The sequence below is a fragment of the Sesamum indicum genome, linkage group LG8 (assembly GCF_000512975.1).
Source record: "Sesamum indicum cultivar Zhongzhi No. 13 linkage group LG8, S_indicum_v1.0, whole genome shotgun sequence".
Lineage (NCBI taxonomy): Eukaryota > Viridiplantae > Streptophyta > Magnoliopsida > Lamiales > Pedaliaceae > Sesamum > Sesamum indicum.
In genome coordinates, this window is record NC_026152.1 from 18,601,753 (window position 1) to 18,618,782 (window position 17,030).

A 17,030-nucleotide genomic window follows, 5' to 3' on the forward strand; every position below is an offset into this window, starting at 1 on the left:
TAGAACGGGCTGTGTCTTCTCATAAAATTAGTTGTCAAATAAACCTAGTTCAAATACGAACTCTCTTTTTTTATTTGCTTTGTACCATGTGTGTTGGTCCTGGACTAAAACAAATTCGACATATATTAAACAACAATCGTTTCGAATAAACATGGAATTCGCAAAACAAAAGGAAGCTTCAAAGTAGTTGCCCTTAAGCACTATGGTTAATCAAGCTTTTGATTGATCTCGGGGACCAAAAGCCTCTGAAAAGGTAGCGAGAACTTTTTCGAAAAAGAAGTTCGAAGTTGACATCTTAAGCAGACACGGGAGCTAGCAGTTGAAGATCCAGATGCAAGCTTGCCTGTAAATCAAGATTCGATCCGACTAACTATTCTGACTGCAAGAAAGAATTGAGTAAGCTAGTCTGTTGCTCGTATGCCATATGGACTCTGAGCTAGGACTTTTGAGCTAGATGCTACTAAAAAGGAGCTAGAGTTAGACAAGAACTAGTGTAACTGCGGAGCTATAAGTTCCTAAATCATTGAGTTACTGGTTGATGAGTTTCTTTAAGAGACTTTTCTACTCTATAATTAGTTTTTTTTTAGTTGCTTCATAGAGCTCTAAAGAGTTATTAGAAACTATTAGGATTCTAAGAGCCCTATACCAACATTTAAATTAGGAATTTGGACTTTTCAATGAGGACAAGGGCCAAAGCTCTACTTCAGTCCACCACTACGGCCAAAGTCTCTATAGCCTTCAATCCTTCATCAGGGCCAGAGTCCCTATATCTTTTTGGCTGTTGTCAAGAACCAATACCTAACTATGTGGGATCAATACACAAGTCAAGATGTTCGTTTAGTCCCACTAAATATTTTGATAAAAATTCAAACGAATATCATATATAATGTTCAATCTTAACCACCAGATCATAACAATTGATAATCAAATGCACTTACTATATATTTAATAATGACTTATTTATTTGAATTGATTCTGACTCACACTCATGTTGGTAAGATTCTAGAGATGTACCCATAGTAATAATAACCCAAGCCAAACATTTCATAACAACCAAGAATTCCCATGATGATGTTCAAAAAGGGGTGGTACACTTGCCGTTTGTCTTCTATTTTTTATTTATTAGTCAACATGGCACGTTGTCCCTATGTGTACATAATAAATAATATTTTACGTTTTAAAAGATTTTGTGAATAAGAGAAAATAAATATAAACCAACACATCATATTTCTAAAATGAAATAAAGAAAGAAAGCAACAAAGAAAAAGAAAATCAACTTAGGAATATTATTAGGCATAACAATAAAATTAGTATTATGGTGTCATAACCACCGTTTGTAAGAGAAAGGCATTTTCTTTTTAATGAATAACTTTTTTTGCTTTAAAATATATTATAAATAAGAGCAAATTCAAATCACTATATTACATAAAAAAAAAACTAATTTATTAGCTAAATATAATTTGAAAAGTTGAATAAATTAATTAGTTATCTTATTGGTTGAATGACATTTTTTACTTTACAAAAAATTTGTAAGAGATATATTAATACATATAATTAAATAAGTATTACTTTTTTAAACTAAAAATAAACATATTCGTTATTTCAAGAAAGTTATTAAAAAATTAAATTTAAGTATGAGTTTAATAATATATTAATACTATATTTAGTACTTTAAAAGAAGGTAAATTGTGAATTAATTGATGACAACATAATTAACGTATTAAACTCCAACCTATAATATGTTAAAAATTAAATCAACCAAATGACTTAATTACAAATTAATATATATCTCATTAAAATCTTCGGACCATACGTGAAATATAATTTTTCGTCTTCCAACTTAAACCCTATTCAATTTTAGTCTTATTAATTATGAATTTATCACATTTAGTCCCCCGTATTTCAAATTTTATGTATACTTTCACACTTTTCTATTAAAAGATTAATACAAATGCATTTACTTTTTTTTTTTTTTTCGATATATCATGTGTGCCAGCCAGAATTCCTATAAAGTAAATATTATTTTGCAACGTTCAATCTAATTAACCACCAAACTTACAATATAAAGTAAATATAAACGACTTAATTTTTTGAATTTGTTCTGATTGTGTATTGATGTCGGTGAGATTCTTAATTAGTATGCTTACTGTCCCTCTTCAATAATGTGATTTTCAATTTTATAATATTATTTATTACCTGTATCTGTATGTATATGAAATAAATTGATATGTTGACTTAAATTAAATACATTGTGTGTGTGTGTGTGTGAATAACATGAGATTCCAAAAGAATTCCACATGGCACAAGAAATGTGATGGAGACATACGTGGACGTTGTCACGTGACATTTTATCTGATCAAATGTGTCAGGACCACGTCCGCTGCTGCTTCCCTAATCAATCTAACTTTTAATTGAAAAAATGTTTCCTAGCTAAACTAAAGTTTATTAAAAATTATTTAATTTAATTACTGTAATCCCACCAACATATTAGAAAAGTCAAAGGTCAACTACAATAGACAAGTAACACGTTGTTTTAGAAGAGTTAATTGTATAATTACGACATTATTTTAATAAATTAAATAATACATCGACTCAATAAATGTTTAATAAATATATCAGTATAATAATAAACAATGAAATAAATTGAGCAGTTATATAGGGAGTGAGGCTCATTTCTATAAAATGGTCGGCTGCAGGTCCGACAGAGGGTGACGTGGCGCGCCTTCACTGGAGCCACGTGTAATGCATACAGAGGATATCGTACCGGTATAAATACCCTCATTTATGGTCTTTCAAATACGCTTTTATCACCTACTTTTACCGCCAATTTATGCTCTAATTCAATCCATTTACCTTATTTTCGACCCCGCCTTTTCTAACTTAAGCATCGGAGGGCCATCGCCGAGGGCTTCTCGGCTAGTCTGACGTTTGCTGTGTTCTCAGGATCCACTCCAGGTAACTTAAAAGAAGGATTCAGCGATCACGACCCAGCTATCCGACCTAGCGACCCCGATCCGGAAATCCTAATTTTGAGCGACCTACATCATGGTCACTGCGATTTTATAATATATTAATATAAATTGATGAGTTTTATTTCTTTAAATAAAAAATATTAATTATTAGTATGGTGAATTATGCGGCGTTCTTTACTCAAATCTCTTTTCTTTCTTCTTGGTTTTCTCTTTTGCCTAAAACTTGTGTTATCCCTTTCGCGCTTTTCCCGACCCACTTACAGTTACCGTAAATCCCGAGCAGCATGAAAGTTGTGTAAACACCAAGGTTATGAAAGTGGGCCTTAGGCTTATCTTAGACACAAAATTTTAATTGGGCTGTTACTCACAAAAACAATTTTGGGCCCATACATATGGAAGCCCAATAGTAAACATTTATTTGATTTGTACTGAAGTTAGCTGATGAATACCATTTAAAATTAATTTTGGAATTTATTACTATTTTTGAAAGTTTTAGATGTAATTTATAGTTATTAGTATATTTACTATGTATGATTATTAATATCACTATAGTTGTTTTTAAATAATAATAATAAAATCAATCAATTGCAACATACACTAATATTAAAAATCTCGCCAACTTTTACACTTACAACTTTGAGTTTGGAAATATTTTAGTGTGATTAGATCATAGCTCTAAATAGAATTGAAAAAATAATTAAATTGTTGGATGTTTGATTTGGGATCAGTCTCAAAAAACTCATCTTAAGCTCTATTCATTAATTTAACAGTAATTCAAATAAGTTTGAAATTACTGTTAGACTTGATTCAATTTATTTACAACTTTAATTGTTAATAAGCTCGACCTATATTAAACATTTATATCTAACAAGCACCGACTACTATAATAATTATATACCAATCGTAAATATTAAATTATTTTATTTAATTACTACCTATTATTAAAGTAGAATGACGTTGAATACGAATAGGTTGGATTTAGACAAGTGGGCTAAGCCTCATTGGCTTAATGATCAGTATTTAGTACTACTGAGATTAATTAATGACTTTCTAACATTAAACAGAATTGTTAATTAGGAGAAGAATACTGAGAGTCGCTTTCAAAAGTCCTTTTTGGTTGTTCAATGCGTAGAAAGTGAGCTCCTGCTCCTCTCCTCTCTCTCTGTGTCGAAATCTCTTTCCCATCTACTAAGGAAGAAAAAACTTGACAATAAAGCTTATTAGAATCCATCCAAGATCTCACTCACACTCAAACAAAAAACCAAATGGGCATCATCGGACTCCTCAAATTTGCTCTTTTAAGTATTGATTTTCTTGCCTGGTACTCTTTCTTCAACTGCATCAATTTTGCTGCTATGCCTATAACCCTTCTTGTTTTTCTTTACTCTGTTTGGTGCAAATCCTGGTTATGTATCTGAGTATGTTCCATTTCTTCACACTGATCATCTCTATCTCTCTCTCTTAGTGTTTCTTTTCTGGTTTTGTACTGGGATAGGGATACGTACGTATGCATGTATTTCTGCTGATAATAAACTCAGATTAATCTTTTTGATTTTGTTAATGGGTTTCTCTTGTCCGAACATTTATTGCAGGCCTGTAATTGCTCTGGGCTATCCTCTGTAAGTTCTGTCTGAGTGTGCGTATTTGTGTGCTTACTATTTCATGGCACAAAAGGAAAGTGTTCTAAGTGTATGAGTGATGAAGTGGGATGATTGAATGTTTAGATATTTATTAATCAGGAAACAAGAATTTAGTCAGTGCTTATGTGGTGTGATTTTGCAGGTTTTCTACCATCAGGGCAATTGAAACTACTTCACAATATCACTTGAAGAAGTTGGCCAAATATTGGACCCTTTTCGCATTAATTTCTCTGTTAGAATTTGCTTTAGTGAAAATCATTGAGTGGTAAGCATTGCCATTGGATTTGTTAAAGAAGCTTTCGACTCCTTTAATAGCTTCTTCTTGGCATTTATATTTTTGTTTCTGAGTTTTCTATGCATTGATGATTATTAACTGGGGAAACAATGGTGAATTTCTCTGTGTTAGAGTCGATCCATCTTTTAAATGCTTTTGTTTGTTTCGACAGGATACCATTCTGGTCTAGCTTAAAACTCATAGCTACCTTCTGGTTGGTGGTGCCTAGATTTCGTGGTGCATGCCATGCCTACCGGAGACTTATAAGTCTATGCTTGTTAGTGGATGTTCATTCAGTTATCGACAGGTGGTCTGTGGATCTTCAAGCAGTTATCGACAGGTTTTATAAGGCGAAGGAGGAGAAACTGCGTAAGACAGAAGCTTTTGAGGATGTAGTGGAGAAATACATCAAAGAGAATGGAGCTGAAACTTTGGAAAAGCTTATAGCAAGCAAGGTTAGCTACCTTCTTATTGAAGTTAGTGTTATGCATGTCTTTTCATATACGTGTTGCATGACTTCAGTTGGATACAACGATGATCCGGAATCATGTTGAATGGAAGAGGAAGCAAATATCAGCTAATTGTGTTCTTTAAGGGGAAGAAGACTGACTATTGGAGTATGCATGAATATATATGGTTGCAGCCTTGCTATTATCTTAAAAGCCATTGAAGCTTCACTTGTTCTCAGTTTTTGTTCCGAGTTAAAGTGACTAGCTCAAGCTTTTTAACTTTTTTCTTTTTTTTTCTATGTATGTTTTCCTATGAGTTATTATTTTTCACCTACAGATACAGTCGGAAAGCAAAGAACCTGATAATTCTCAGAGAAATACCTCAGTTCCAGAACCAGAGGAGAAAAATGCTGCAGCTACATTAGAACAGGTATATTTTGCATGTTTTGCTCAGTTGAGAATTCCACTTGATATATTTTCTGTCTTATAGCGGAAAGAACCTGATGCTGTTCAAAACGATAACGAAATGTTACAAGTCATAGAGAAGACTGCTTCAACTGAGGTGAAACCCGTGAGAGTTCTCAGATGGATGGATGCATGTTTTTCTTGGTAGATATTCCACTTGATATATATTCTGTCTTACAGCTGAAAGAACCTGATGCTTTTCCAAAAGATATCAAAACGTCAGAAGCCACAGAGAAGACCGCTTCAACTGAGGCGAAACCGGTGAGAGTTCTGAGATGTTTGCTGTCTTACAAACTGATAATAATGGAGCTCCCCTGGCCAATTGTCCCTCTCTTGTTTGTTTTTGTTAAAATGGCTGCTATTATTAGCCATATAGTTAATAGCACTTAAAGAGAAGGCTCGCAAGGCAATATTCTTGAACATTTTTATATTTCAATGCAACTCTGATCAATAAAACGTGAGTATTTGTCAAATAATTCCCTTATTCCTACCTTCATCTTCGGTTTCCTGGGAATCAATCATGTTTGTATTCAATGGGAAGCGATGGAATGTTAAGCAATAATGTTTGTTTATGCAATGCAGCTTCAGAATGCAGAGCCAAGTACCATTGCATGGACTCCAAAGGAAACAGATGCAGCATCTGAGGTTAAAGAGATGAAGGAAGTGCAGCAAGAGTGGATCTGTGCTTTATGCCAGGTGACGGCCACAAGTGAGAAAATGTTAAACGACCATCTGGGGGGTAGAAAACACAAGTCCATGATTGAGTCCCTGAGAAAAAGCAAGCTCGATGCAGAAAGCACAGCCTCTTCACCTTCAGCAGCAGGTAAATCAAGTCGGCGCAGTGCAAAGTCAGTGAAGGGCAAGAGTGAAGTAGGGGAAGGATCCCAGCAAAAATCTTGGAAGAAAACAGAAGAAAGAGTTCCGAATCAGGTGCCTAGTGATCAGCAGAACCAGGGCAAACCGAAGCAGAATGGTGCTGCCAATCAGCAATTTCACGCATGGTGTACGGTCTGTCATGTGAAGTTGCTTAGTGAGATTGATTTAGCCTCTCACTTAAGAGGAAAACGGCACACATCCAATGTTCAAAACCTTTAAAGGTGTCGATTCCTAAACAGGCAAGAGATCACATGAATTAATTGATGCGTACAGTAAACTGTAATCAGAGTGAATGTGGATTTTGAAAGTAGCAAGATTGTACCAAGATGTAATGCCCTTCCAGCCATATGCAGAGTTCGAAGCAGCGGAGTGGATTGTTTCACAAGGTGGTCTTAACATAGATTAATATGTTTATCTGCATATGCCATAAACTGAAAAATGGATTCCCTCCAGTTGTTTTGCATGAGGTCTAATTAGTTGTGAGAATCGTGGTCACTTAAAAATTCCAAGTAATAAAATCTAGAAATTTGGGACATATACATGACTGTAGGGACTGCAATTGTAATGTTGTCCAAAACTCAATAGATTCAACCGATCAAAGTTTTGAGTTCACGCCTTCCCTCCGGGCCAGGACCTGAGACTCAGCTCGACTCGTTAGACCTATTAAATTCATGTTATAATTTCCAAACATTGAAAAATTGTGTTTTAACATGTAATGATTAACTTGTACTAAACATGAGAAAGTAGTACAATATTATATTACTTGAAAAAGTTGCTTGTCTACAGTTTGATCATATTGGTTTACATTCTTTATTGAAGTCTGAGCATATATATATACATGGTTGATGGTTCGTCTGATCACCTGGATCTTATGTAATTATGTGGGCAGATATTTTTATGTTTGGTTATTTGATGGTCCCTCAGTAGAATTTATTTCTGTTCCTAGGGCAAATTTCCATAACCATCTTGCACTTCTTTCTTATTCATTTTTAAGACAACACCAGCAAAGAGAACATCACTGTGTTTGAGTCTACATATCATGAGGGCAACTTCTGAAAGAAGCTCAATCAGCAGTATTTTTCTCATCATGACTTCTGGGAAGTTGGCATTGCTAGAGAAACTCCAGCACCACTGGGTAAATCTTTCCATTGTTGAGTCACCGTCTTGATCTGTGTGTAAAACTGAACTCCAGCCTTTCCTGGAATGATTCCATAAGTAAAGCAAGATCAGGGATGTAAACAAACATTGTTTTCGAGTAAAATATGGTGAAAAAAAGAGATGATTTTCTTGAATGCCGAAAATGCTCGTAGTTAAGTACTTAAAACCATCCTAATTGGAGAGGAGTATGGTTTACCATAGAAATTGAGATCCCCAGCAAAAGAAGCCTTGGAGCCAGTAAATGAGAAGAAGGGTAACGGAACAGGTATGGGAACGTTGATACCAACCTGGGACACCAATGCTCACATCAGAAATTGATACTTAAGAGGTTCAAGGAAATATCAGTAACCGACTTGATACCTGGCCTGCCTCTATTTCAGTTTGAAATTTTCTTGCAGCTATTCCAGATGACGTAAAAATAGCCGCACCATTCCCATATCTGCAGAATTGGGATAAGGTAAATGCTTGTCTGTTGAACATAAAATAAGGAAAAGGCAAAGTTGATGGGTTTAATAGAACAATAATGAGAAATTACTTATTTCTGTTGACAATGTTTATGGCCTCTTCCAAACTGTCAGCCTGAGAGAAGGAAGCAGACAGTGTTAATTAACAAGAACCCACGCTATGGTATAGAAATAGACAAATTACTGATATACCTGCATGCAAATGAGGACAGGCCCAAAGATCTCCTCCTGGAAGTCCCGAATGAGGAATTAAATACAAATCCAAGCAAAAGATTCAAGATAAACGTTTCAACATACAGACAGAACAAAGGCACAGATTAATACCTTATAACATTCCATGTCGGCTGTGACATCTGCTAGGATGGTCGGACCAATGAAGTTACCTTGTTCATATCCTGGAACCTATGATCATCAAAGAAGGCAAAGATAAGCATGTTGGGTCTTACCCAACCAAACCATTTAAACATGTAAATTCATTTCTAGGCTGAGAAGCATACAGTATGTAAACATGTAATTTCCCCAAAGTAACCATACATCAAATTATTTTTCCCCTCGACCACATGTAATATCATTGGACAACAATCATTCTGCTTCCTAAGATAGCTTTCCTGTTTTTGAGAAGAATTATGGTAGAATAATTTTTAACTTCTTCGGGAAGAACCAAGTATTGAGACATAAAGGGGCTTCATATCTATCTATCCTAATTCTTAAATTTTCTAAACCAAACTACTCTGTTTGCATTGAAGGACTTACTGAGACATGATTTACATGCACTTAGAGAAAGTAAATTGTAAGTAGGTATCACAGACAATTAAGCAGGTCATAAGCAGCTAGACAAAGCTTTAGACATGCAATTGCAAGAAGATAAATAAACAAGCACCTTAATAGTTCTTCCATCAAGCAATAGTCTTGCTCCACTTTCGATCCCGCTTTGTACCAACTTGCAGACCCTTTCCTTTGCCTAAGAAAACAGACAAAGAAATGTAACAGGATAGACTTCCTGACAATAAGAAATATAGACCAAAGGTTATTAAGCATTATGAGCTAGTGACTGCATAGAAGAATTCCTGATGAAGATTTTCATAGATGGAGTTTGAAGATATGCTCTGATCCAACCTGCTTGCTAATTACTGGACCTAAGTCTGCCTCAGGATCTGTCCCAGCACTTACTTTAAGCGCCTTGGCACGTTCCACTAGCTTTTCTTCCCTACAGAGATTGAAAGGTTATTATGCATGGACAACTGACCTGGTCACTACTAATTACTGTTTGTTTATAGTAATTCGTTGGAAATATATTGATTTGACACGACAGTTCTATATAAAAAACACAATATCATTAACTAACCAAACTTATTACCATTTCAAACGAAAACCTAAAAAAATTGAAAATACATATTTTCCACTTAAAATGAAAACACAAACAAACAGGACGCTTTACCAACAATACTTGAAGCAAAATTTGAAAAGCATGTTATTATAACAAATACACTACCTTCTAAGGAACAGGTTAGTAAACCTTGATGCAATTGTTTTTAAGCAGAAAAGAATAAAACTGAAAGCAAGCATAGCACATATAGACAGGAGTACCATAATTTTGAGTCCCCAACAAACACCACTGTGCTAAGTGCCATACATCTTTGTCCAGCGGCACCAAAACCAGCTGCTACTAAAGCATTTAAAGTTGCATCCACGTTTGCGTCGGGCATCACGATTCCATGGTTCTTTGCTCCCATATTGGACTGAGGTGTTTGCCAGTTAAGCAGTCAACATTTAGGCTACATTTAAAAATTGGTTGATGCCACCATATATCTAAGCATAAGAAAAACATAATCATAATACACAAGCATAGATCAAGTTCATCTACCTGAACACGTTTTCCACTAGCTGATGCTCTTGCGTAGATATGCATGCCAGCCTTAAAATGCGAACAAAAATAAGCTCCTCAATTAACTTGTTGAATAATGAAATTCAAGCTTGGTTAGTCATGTCAAACAAGCCAAGCTCAAACAAATTTTCATCAATCAATCTCATGACAAATCTTTTATAGTGCGGTTTGTTTATCATTACTATTCTGACAAAGAAGTATTATATATAGTAACTTGCTTGTCTTGCTTCTCGAATAGTAGGTCATGTCGAGAAATCAACATGCTGCATTCTAAAATGAGGGGACCAATTAAATGCTGGCAGCTACGCACAACCTTGTATAAGCATGCATGCATGAGAGAGAGAGAAAGAGAGGGAGAGAGAGAGGGAGAGAGGGAGAGAGAGATTCCAGGGAAGAAAGGCATAAATAGGATAGCATGCAGTGCTTGCATAGATGTTCAATGAGCATGGATGGATTTGTGTGCTTTATATCATGTGTGATTGTTGCACCATTCAAACTAGTATCTAAAAGACAAGAAAATTAGGAAAACCATATCTCTAGGATAAACCTTCTCTTTATCAGACATTATTGCTCATACAATATAACTTTGTACTGTCCAAACTAATTGTATTGGTTGATATCTTAGGCAAATGACGGTATATTATGGAAAATATACTTATATTGACAACAATGGAAAAGGGAAAAAATTTCTAGCATGAAATAATCACCTGAGAGAAACTTTGTGGAACAGGGAAAGTCTACAAAGACACACAAATTTCAAACAGAAGAACGAGTAAACATAGAGAGATACTAACTGTATTTGAACCAACAAATGATACAGCTCTAATATCGTCATCATCACATATAGCATTAACAATGTCCTGCAAGAAAGAGCAACAATGAGGAAAACTATCAGATCCAGGCTGAAATTCGTATTTCTTTGATTAGCCATACATTGTTTTTCTGATTTCAAGTGATTGCTGATGGAATCCAGGAGGAAAACACTAAAAGAAGTTGGACAACAAGAGCATACATGGGTCCCATGGACGATATTCAGGACACCATTGGGCAAACCAGCCTCCATTGCCAACTCTGCAAGAATCATTGAAGCCCCTGAAAAGGGAAAAAGAAAAAAATGAAGCAGAGAAAACATATTAGAAGCAACAACCACTAAAAGTCATATCTAGATTAAATGACCTCACACCAATAACAAAGGCTAACAGACAATTTACTCAAATAGAACAGCAACAAGGTTAAATTCAAACAAAGTTGAAGTATCTTATTTTTATTAAAGATTAGGAATACAAAGGTTTTAAGAGGTCAACACAGTGAATCAACATCAAACTGAAAAAACATCTGAGGAGCCAGTACATCTCCAGCCACTATTGGCACAGATGTGAAGAGAAAAGTTGTAATTTTAATAACTGACTGGTGAGCAATGATTGGATTGTAATTTCAAATGTAAAATTTAACTTTAGAAGCAGTAGCATAAGAAGTAACAAGTGTATGCCTGAGCAGTTTGGTCTGACGTTACAGAATCAGACAAGATCAGATCACACATATGAGTGTACATGTCCATGTATGCATGGTTCAGAAGAGCTATCCTCGGCCACTACCACTTCCATCTTGTCCTATTCTAGGATTACAAACAAAAAGCACAAGGAATAAAATACACCAGAAAACTTTAAGCAATAGGTCACCTGGATCTTTTTCAGATGGCTTCAGAACATAGGTGTTTCCACATGTGACTGCCACAGGAAACATCTGTGACATAAGATTAGAAAGAAAAGGCGTATTATTGAGGATTGGTTTTAGAAAGTACTTCCATTGGAAAAAACAACAATAAGAAGGTCAAAATACAAAACAAAACAAAAGGGAAACATACCCATAAGGGAATCATTGCAGGGAAGTTAAAGGGGCAAATTCCAGCACAAACACCAAGGGGTTCTCTAATGCTGTAGGTATCAATTCCATTTGACACATTGGCCACATACTCTCCCATTTGTAGGGTTGCCATGCCACATGCATGTTCCACCACCTCTTCAAGAAAATTCCCATGATAAGGACTCAGCCAAAACCAGAATCTCTGCCAAAGTAAGAAATAAAGAACATGCACAGAATACTAACCTAGCCCTCGGAACACATCTCCTTGAGCATCCTTCAATGTCTTCCCTTGTTCTGTGGTAATATTCAGGGCAAGTTTATCCTACATAAAGATTTCGATCCTTCTAGTTAATATTACCAACGGACGAAACAAGAATGATGTATGTTGAGAGAATTTAGCCCACTGACTGTGTTTTTACGAATAAGATCTTGGAGCTTAAACATGACACGCTGCCTTGTAGTAATTGGTGTATTTCGCCAGGACGGAAAGGCCTCTTTTGCAGCAGCTACTGCAGATTTGAACTCCTCCTTTGTTGTCAGTGGTACTCGGGACACCACTTCTTGTGTTGCCTATGTCATAATATGAAGTAAAGAAAGGAAAACACAAATGCTAAAGAACTATATAGCAACTCAAACAAGCAAATACTATCATTTATCATCTTCACTTACTGGATTTAGTACATCAATGGAATCAGATGAATGTGAATCCACGAAGCTTCCGCCAATTAGATTCGGAACCCGCTGAATACACATTAATTGAGACATAAGTAAAACTGAGTATTCTAAAAGCTTAAATTGTTAGAAATGAGAGGGGATAGTTTCAGTGTTTATTGTTTCTGCAGGCCACAAACATTTAATATTTTTTGTAACTGATGCCCTCAACATGTAGAAACAGCATCTCCTTTTGCAACTTGCGAGCTCTTGTACATAATGGGATGCCTTCATGCGAACTTTGGGACCTCTGTGATCTAGATCAGGACGAGCACATCACCTACGGCTACGAGTTTAAACAGTTTATTTTCCATTCTTTTGTTTATTTTGATGGCTCTTTGGCTTTCTCAATAACTATGTAAATACTTAAGACCTCAGAAACCATCAGTTTCCGAAGCAGGCAGACGCTATAAGAATCAAAGCGTGTACCCTAAACTTCAACTCAGGAAAAGTTTCACTGCATAGACTAATCTCAGTTTCAATACAAAGGGATTAACTGAGAACAGCAACAATTATCGGTTCATCCGAAACAAATCATGAAAAGCATAAAAACTCACCAGCGTGTCGCCATGCCTCCACGATCGTTCAGCAGCAGTTGAAAAATGAGAACACCCAACCCCGATAAGTATCCGAGGACTCAGTCTCCTCATGTGCCTCACTGCAAAAACATCCTTTAACAAATATTTCACAAAAACACACACACAACCACATGCACACAAAAACGCAAACAGCGTAAGAAAATAAAAGAAAAATAACAGCATGATTAGGGATTTCAAGATGCAACTCATTTTAACAACAATCCATACTATACAAGAACCAAAGAAAAGTTGAATTCACGCACATAAACTCATTTTAACCACCAAAAATCACTAATCCGTCAATTTATCAAGAAGAAAATCTTGTAGATGAATACAAAATGAATCACCTCGTTGAACTGAAAACCCCAACATCATTGAGTTTCTTTCTGCCCGAAGAAGTGAAATGCAGTGCGCCACTCTCTCTGACTGTGTTCTGTCTCCAACAAATACTAATAAATTCTTATATTTCTCTCTTTTTTATTTGGAGCTGAGTTGGATTTTCTTGTAATAAAGCAAACAAAGGAATCTTTATCCATTGCTGGTTGCTAGTTTTTCAATATTTGGTGTACGATTTCAAGTATTCATTTTTTTATTTAAATTTATTCGTATCTGTAATAATTATTTTCTTTCCTAATTTAAGAGTAATTAAAATCAATGGGTTTTGAGATCTTCAAAGATTTGAATTATCAAAATCAATTATTTTTGGATATGATAAATCCAATAATAAATATTTTAAATCTTTTGTTATGACGTATAATAAATATAAAATCAATCGTGGATTCAAATTCCAACAAACCACGTACTTATTTATCTCTATTTATGATATTTTACTTCGTTTAAAATACTTTGGCTTTTATGTACGGCCAAGAACTTTCAAACTTGATCAGTTCCTGAGTACAATCAATTCTGAGGAGCACTTTTTCAAATATTTGACAATAAACATAAACTGAAAGTGAAATACTTTTTTGAGAATCAGAGTAAGTGCAGATAAAGGGGGTATAGTATACTATGTATGAGAGGGCAACTGTATCTGTATGGGACATATTACAACTGTTGCTCAAGCCTCAATGCGTGCAGCTGAGTATGGCTGATTAAATACACACAACATAACAATTTCTGTAAGTCTAAGCTGCTGCTCACTCCTTCCAACTCTTTCTTCAGCCTAAATCTGAAATGATCAAACACATTGAATTCTTGTACCCAATACTAACAAGATTCAAATATTACCACATTGAGGAGAGAGGGAGAGAGAGGTAAACAACTAAAAGTGTAGAGTCCACTGGGATCCATCCAATGCGGGAATTGATGGAGATATTCCATGGCTATTTGGCATGTCCCGTGATTGTTCTACAAGAGATTCCGCATCGCTACTTGGAAAATCCTTTGAATGCAACGGCAGAGATACCCCTTCATGACTAGGAAGATCATGATGCAGTGGTAGAGTTACCCCTTCACCGTTTGAGAAATCCCTCAAATGCAAACCCAACGATACATCGTTACCTGGGAAGTCGAGGGATTGCAATGTATGGGGTTCTCCACTGTTACTAGGTGCATCATCTGTGTTTAACACAGACAAAGACATCCCACTGTTCGAGAAGTCCTTCCACTGCTGAGTCACGGTTTTTATCTGGGTGTAAAATTGAAGTCCAGCTTTACCTGCAAGTCATAAGGAAGATAAATACTAGTCAGGGGAAAAGAAAATCCAGTTTCAGCAACCGCTATCAGAAGCTCGTATGGATGCCTTTGTATTTAGTCTGTGTACCGTAAAAGTTGATATCTCCGGTAAACGAAGCTTTGGAGCCAGTAAATGAGAACACAGGCAATGGGGCTGGAATAGCCACATTTACACCGACCTGGATTCAAACAAATTAGCATCAAAACAGAAAAGGAAACAACAATCGCAAAAAAGTTTTCACATCAAGAAATCAATTTCATGGGAACATAGATGAACGTAATCTGTAACATAGACAATTAAAATTGAATTTGAAAAGCCATATACTATTCTAGACAAATACTCAATGGATAAAGAAAATCCCAGCGTAAAAGGTTGCATAGTCTGCAGAAACCTATAGACATGGTGAAAAATGACTACCTGTCCAGACTCGACCTCAATCTGAAATTTCCTTGCAGCAGCACAAGAGGATGTAAAAATTGAAGCTCCATTTCCATGTCTGCTCCAGGTAAACAATTAGGTCAAAGACGATCTACAAGATACTGAAACTTACAAATAACCAAGCGGAATAAATATACTTGTTTCTGTTAACAATGCTTATTGCCTCATCTAAGCTTCCAGCCTGAGCATGAGAAGGTCAAGACAAGATGAATATTAATGAACTTAGCAAATAATAGCAGCAATAAAGATTATGTTACGGAATAGAAATATATAATATAGAACTACCTGCATGCAAAGAAGAACTGGACCCAATATTTCTTCCTGCATACATCAACAATAAACAATGGGTGCATATTAGTTTTCATCATCCCCATAGACCAATACACCAGGAGTTTCTGTTAGAAAAAAAACTATATACCTTGTAACAATCCATGTCTTCCGTGATGTTAGTTAAGATTGTGGGCCCAACAAAGTTTCCCAGCTCGTATTTGGGAACCTATTTTTTATCATAAAATTACAAGTTAATAAATTAAATTATCATTCATAAGTACTAGTCACTTGCTCGGTTGCTCTGGTTTCAAATTTGAAGGGGAGCAATTTGTGTAGGGGACAGGAAAATGAGGTAAATAAACATGCATCAGAACGCGGATACTCAACTGCAAATACAAAATAAGCGGGACGTATAATTTAACATTCTCTTTAACAAAATCTCAAAGCACTGTGTTTACTCATATGTGCATTGTATGACGTCATTTAAGAGAAAGCAACAGGTCTTAGGTAACATGATATTCTAGAAACATTTCAAGAAAATAGGAACAAAAATTTAACTCCATGACAGCATCCAAGCATTTTTACACTATTTAACAAAATTTACAGCCGCCTGTACCTTTTATGCAGGACTCTGGAATCATAAAAATGGGCAGAGTAGAAGATATGAAACATACCATAATCTTTCTCCCATCAAGAACTAATCTTGCACCATTATCAACAAATGTTTGGATCACCCTGGAAATCCGTTCTTTAACCTGAAGATTCCAAAAAACAAACAATAACTAAATCTAAATGTTTGAACAAATAGCATATGGATAGAGAGCCTCCGCTCTCTTTACTAACTGCAATAATTAGAGAACTAATGGAGGAGCAGATAATATAAGCTTCCACTATACAAGTGCACATGTATCTAATTTCAATCTGAAAAGTCAGCTGAATATTAAGAAGCAAAAAAGTGTATCCATCACTGCACCTGCTTACTGATCACAGGACCAATGTCTGCACCAGGTTCAGTTCCAGCATCTACTTTGAGTGACATGGCACGCTCTACTAGCTTATCTTCCCTGGCAAAATTAAACCACAAATTTTCCTCATGGAAGTTCAGGGAGGACTGTTTATCACAGTAATGGCCAGAGAATCCAACAGGGAACAAAAGAACACATAATATAGTCCAGTACAGTGAGCTGTGATATAAAATAAAATAGCCTTTCTGAATAATAAATCATACGGTAAAAGCTTCCTATAAATCTGCTGAACAGCCCCCCCCCCCCCAATCCCCTAAACCCCCTTCATTGTTTCGATCATCTAACTG

At 35.7% G+C, this 17,030-nt stretch overlaps 3 protein-coding genes across 5 annotated transcripts in view; 1 reads left to right on the top strand and 2 right to left on the bottom strand.

Moving 5' to 3' along the window:
* On the top strand, window positions 4,101-7,288 carry LOC105169294 (uncharacterized protein T19C3.4). Of its 3 annotated transcripts, XM_011089665.2 has the most exons (8): window positions 4,102-4,293; window positions 4,565-4,591; window positions 4,755-4,877; window positions 5,059-5,341; window positions 5,673-5,765; window positions 5,826-5,897; window positions 5,981-6,061; window positions 6,383-7,288. In XM_011089665.2, exons 1-8 carry the CDS (start codon window positions 4,238-4,240, stop codon window positions 6,893-6,895), a joined length of 1,248 nt encoding a protein of 415 aa, XP_011087967.1. In that variant the 5' UTR covers window positions 4,102-4,237; the 3' UTR covers window positions 6,896-7,288. The 3 variants fall into 3 exon arrangements, with proteins under 3 accessions (XP_020551662.1, XP_020551661.1, XP_011087967.1); XM_020696003.1 differs by lacking the exon at window positions 5,826-5,897 and having other exon boundaries at window positions 4,101-4,293; XM_020696002.1 differs by lacking the exon at window positions 4,565-4,591 and having other exon boundaries at window positions 4,101-4,293.
* On the bottom strand, window positions 7,635-13,840 carry LOC105169295 (methylmalonate-semialdehyde dehydrogenase [acylating], mitochondrial). The gene is made up of 19 exons (XM_011089666.2): window positions 13,683-13,840; window positions 13,315-13,415; window positions 12,716-12,787; window positions 12,455-12,616; window positions 12,290-12,368; window positions 12,048-12,202; window positions 11,863-11,926; window positions 11,196-11,275; window positions 10,978-11,043; window positions 10,163-10,213; window positions 9,886-10,037; window positions 9,415-9,505; window positions 9,179-9,259; window positions 8,623-8,700; window positions 8,491-8,526; window positions 8,370-8,413; window positions 8,195-8,273; window positions 8,031-8,121; window positions 7,635-7,874 (listed from the first exon to the last, which is right to left on the bottom strand). The coding sequence occupies exons 1-19, from the start codon at window positions 13,708-13,710 to the stop codon at window positions 7,762-7,764; spliced, it is 1,623 nt and encodes a 540-aa protein (XP_011087968.1). The 5' UTR covers window positions 13,711-13,840; the 3' UTR covers window positions 7,635-7,761.
* The window catches only part of LOC105169296 (methylmalonate-semialdehyde dehydrogenase [acylating], mitochondrial), an 8,665-nt gene continuing 5,948 nt past the window's right edge, over window positions 14,314-17,030 (bottom strand). The window contains exons 13-20 of the mRNA XM_011089667.2: window positions 16,692-16,782; window positions 16,393-16,473; window positions 15,867-15,944; window positions 15,734-15,769; window positions 15,586-15,629; window positions 15,428-15,506; window positions 15,098-15,188; window positions 14,314-14,991 (exon numbers count right to left, since the gene is read on the bottom strand). Of these exons, the coding sequence (XP_011087969.1) occupies window positions 14,597-14,991; window positions 15,098-15,188; window positions 15,428-15,506; window positions 15,586-15,629; window positions 15,734-15,769; window positions 15,867-15,944; window positions 16,393-16,473; window positions 16,692-16,782 (895 nt within the window). The 3' untranslated portion in view covers window positions 14,314-14,596. The remainder of the gene's footprint in view (window positions 14,992-15,097; window positions 15,189-15,427; window positions 15,507-15,585; window positions 15,630-15,733; window positions 15,770-15,866; window positions 15,945-16,392; window positions 16,474-16,691; window positions 16,783-17,030) is intronic.

Bases quoted from the DNA above. Each gene is read 5' to 3' on its own strand.
- LOC105169294 (XM_011089665.2), top strand. From the start codon at position 4,238: ATGGGCATCATCGGACTCCTCAAATTTGCTCTTTTAAGTATTGATTTT. The intron at 4,294-4,564 runs GTACTCTTTCTT...CATTTATTGCAG, and splicing joins AGTATTGATTTTCTTGCCTG to GCCTGTAATTGCTCTGGGCT. The intron at 4,592-4,754 runs GTAAGTTCTGTC...GTGATTTTGCAG, and splicing joins ATTGCTCTGGGCTATCCTCT to GTTTTCTACCATCAGGGCAA.
- LOC105169295 (XM_011089666.2), bottom strand. From the start codon at position 13,710: ATGATGTTGGGGTTTTCAGTTCAACGAG. The intron at 10,214-10,977 runs GTTAGTATCTCT...TCGCATTTTAAG, and splicing joins CATTTGTTGGTTCAAATACA to GCTGGCATGCATATCTACGC. The intron at 8,122-8,194 runs GTATCAAGTCGG...TTGGTGTCCCAG, and splicing joins CTGAAATAGAGGCAGGCCAG to GTTGGTATCAACGTTCCCAT.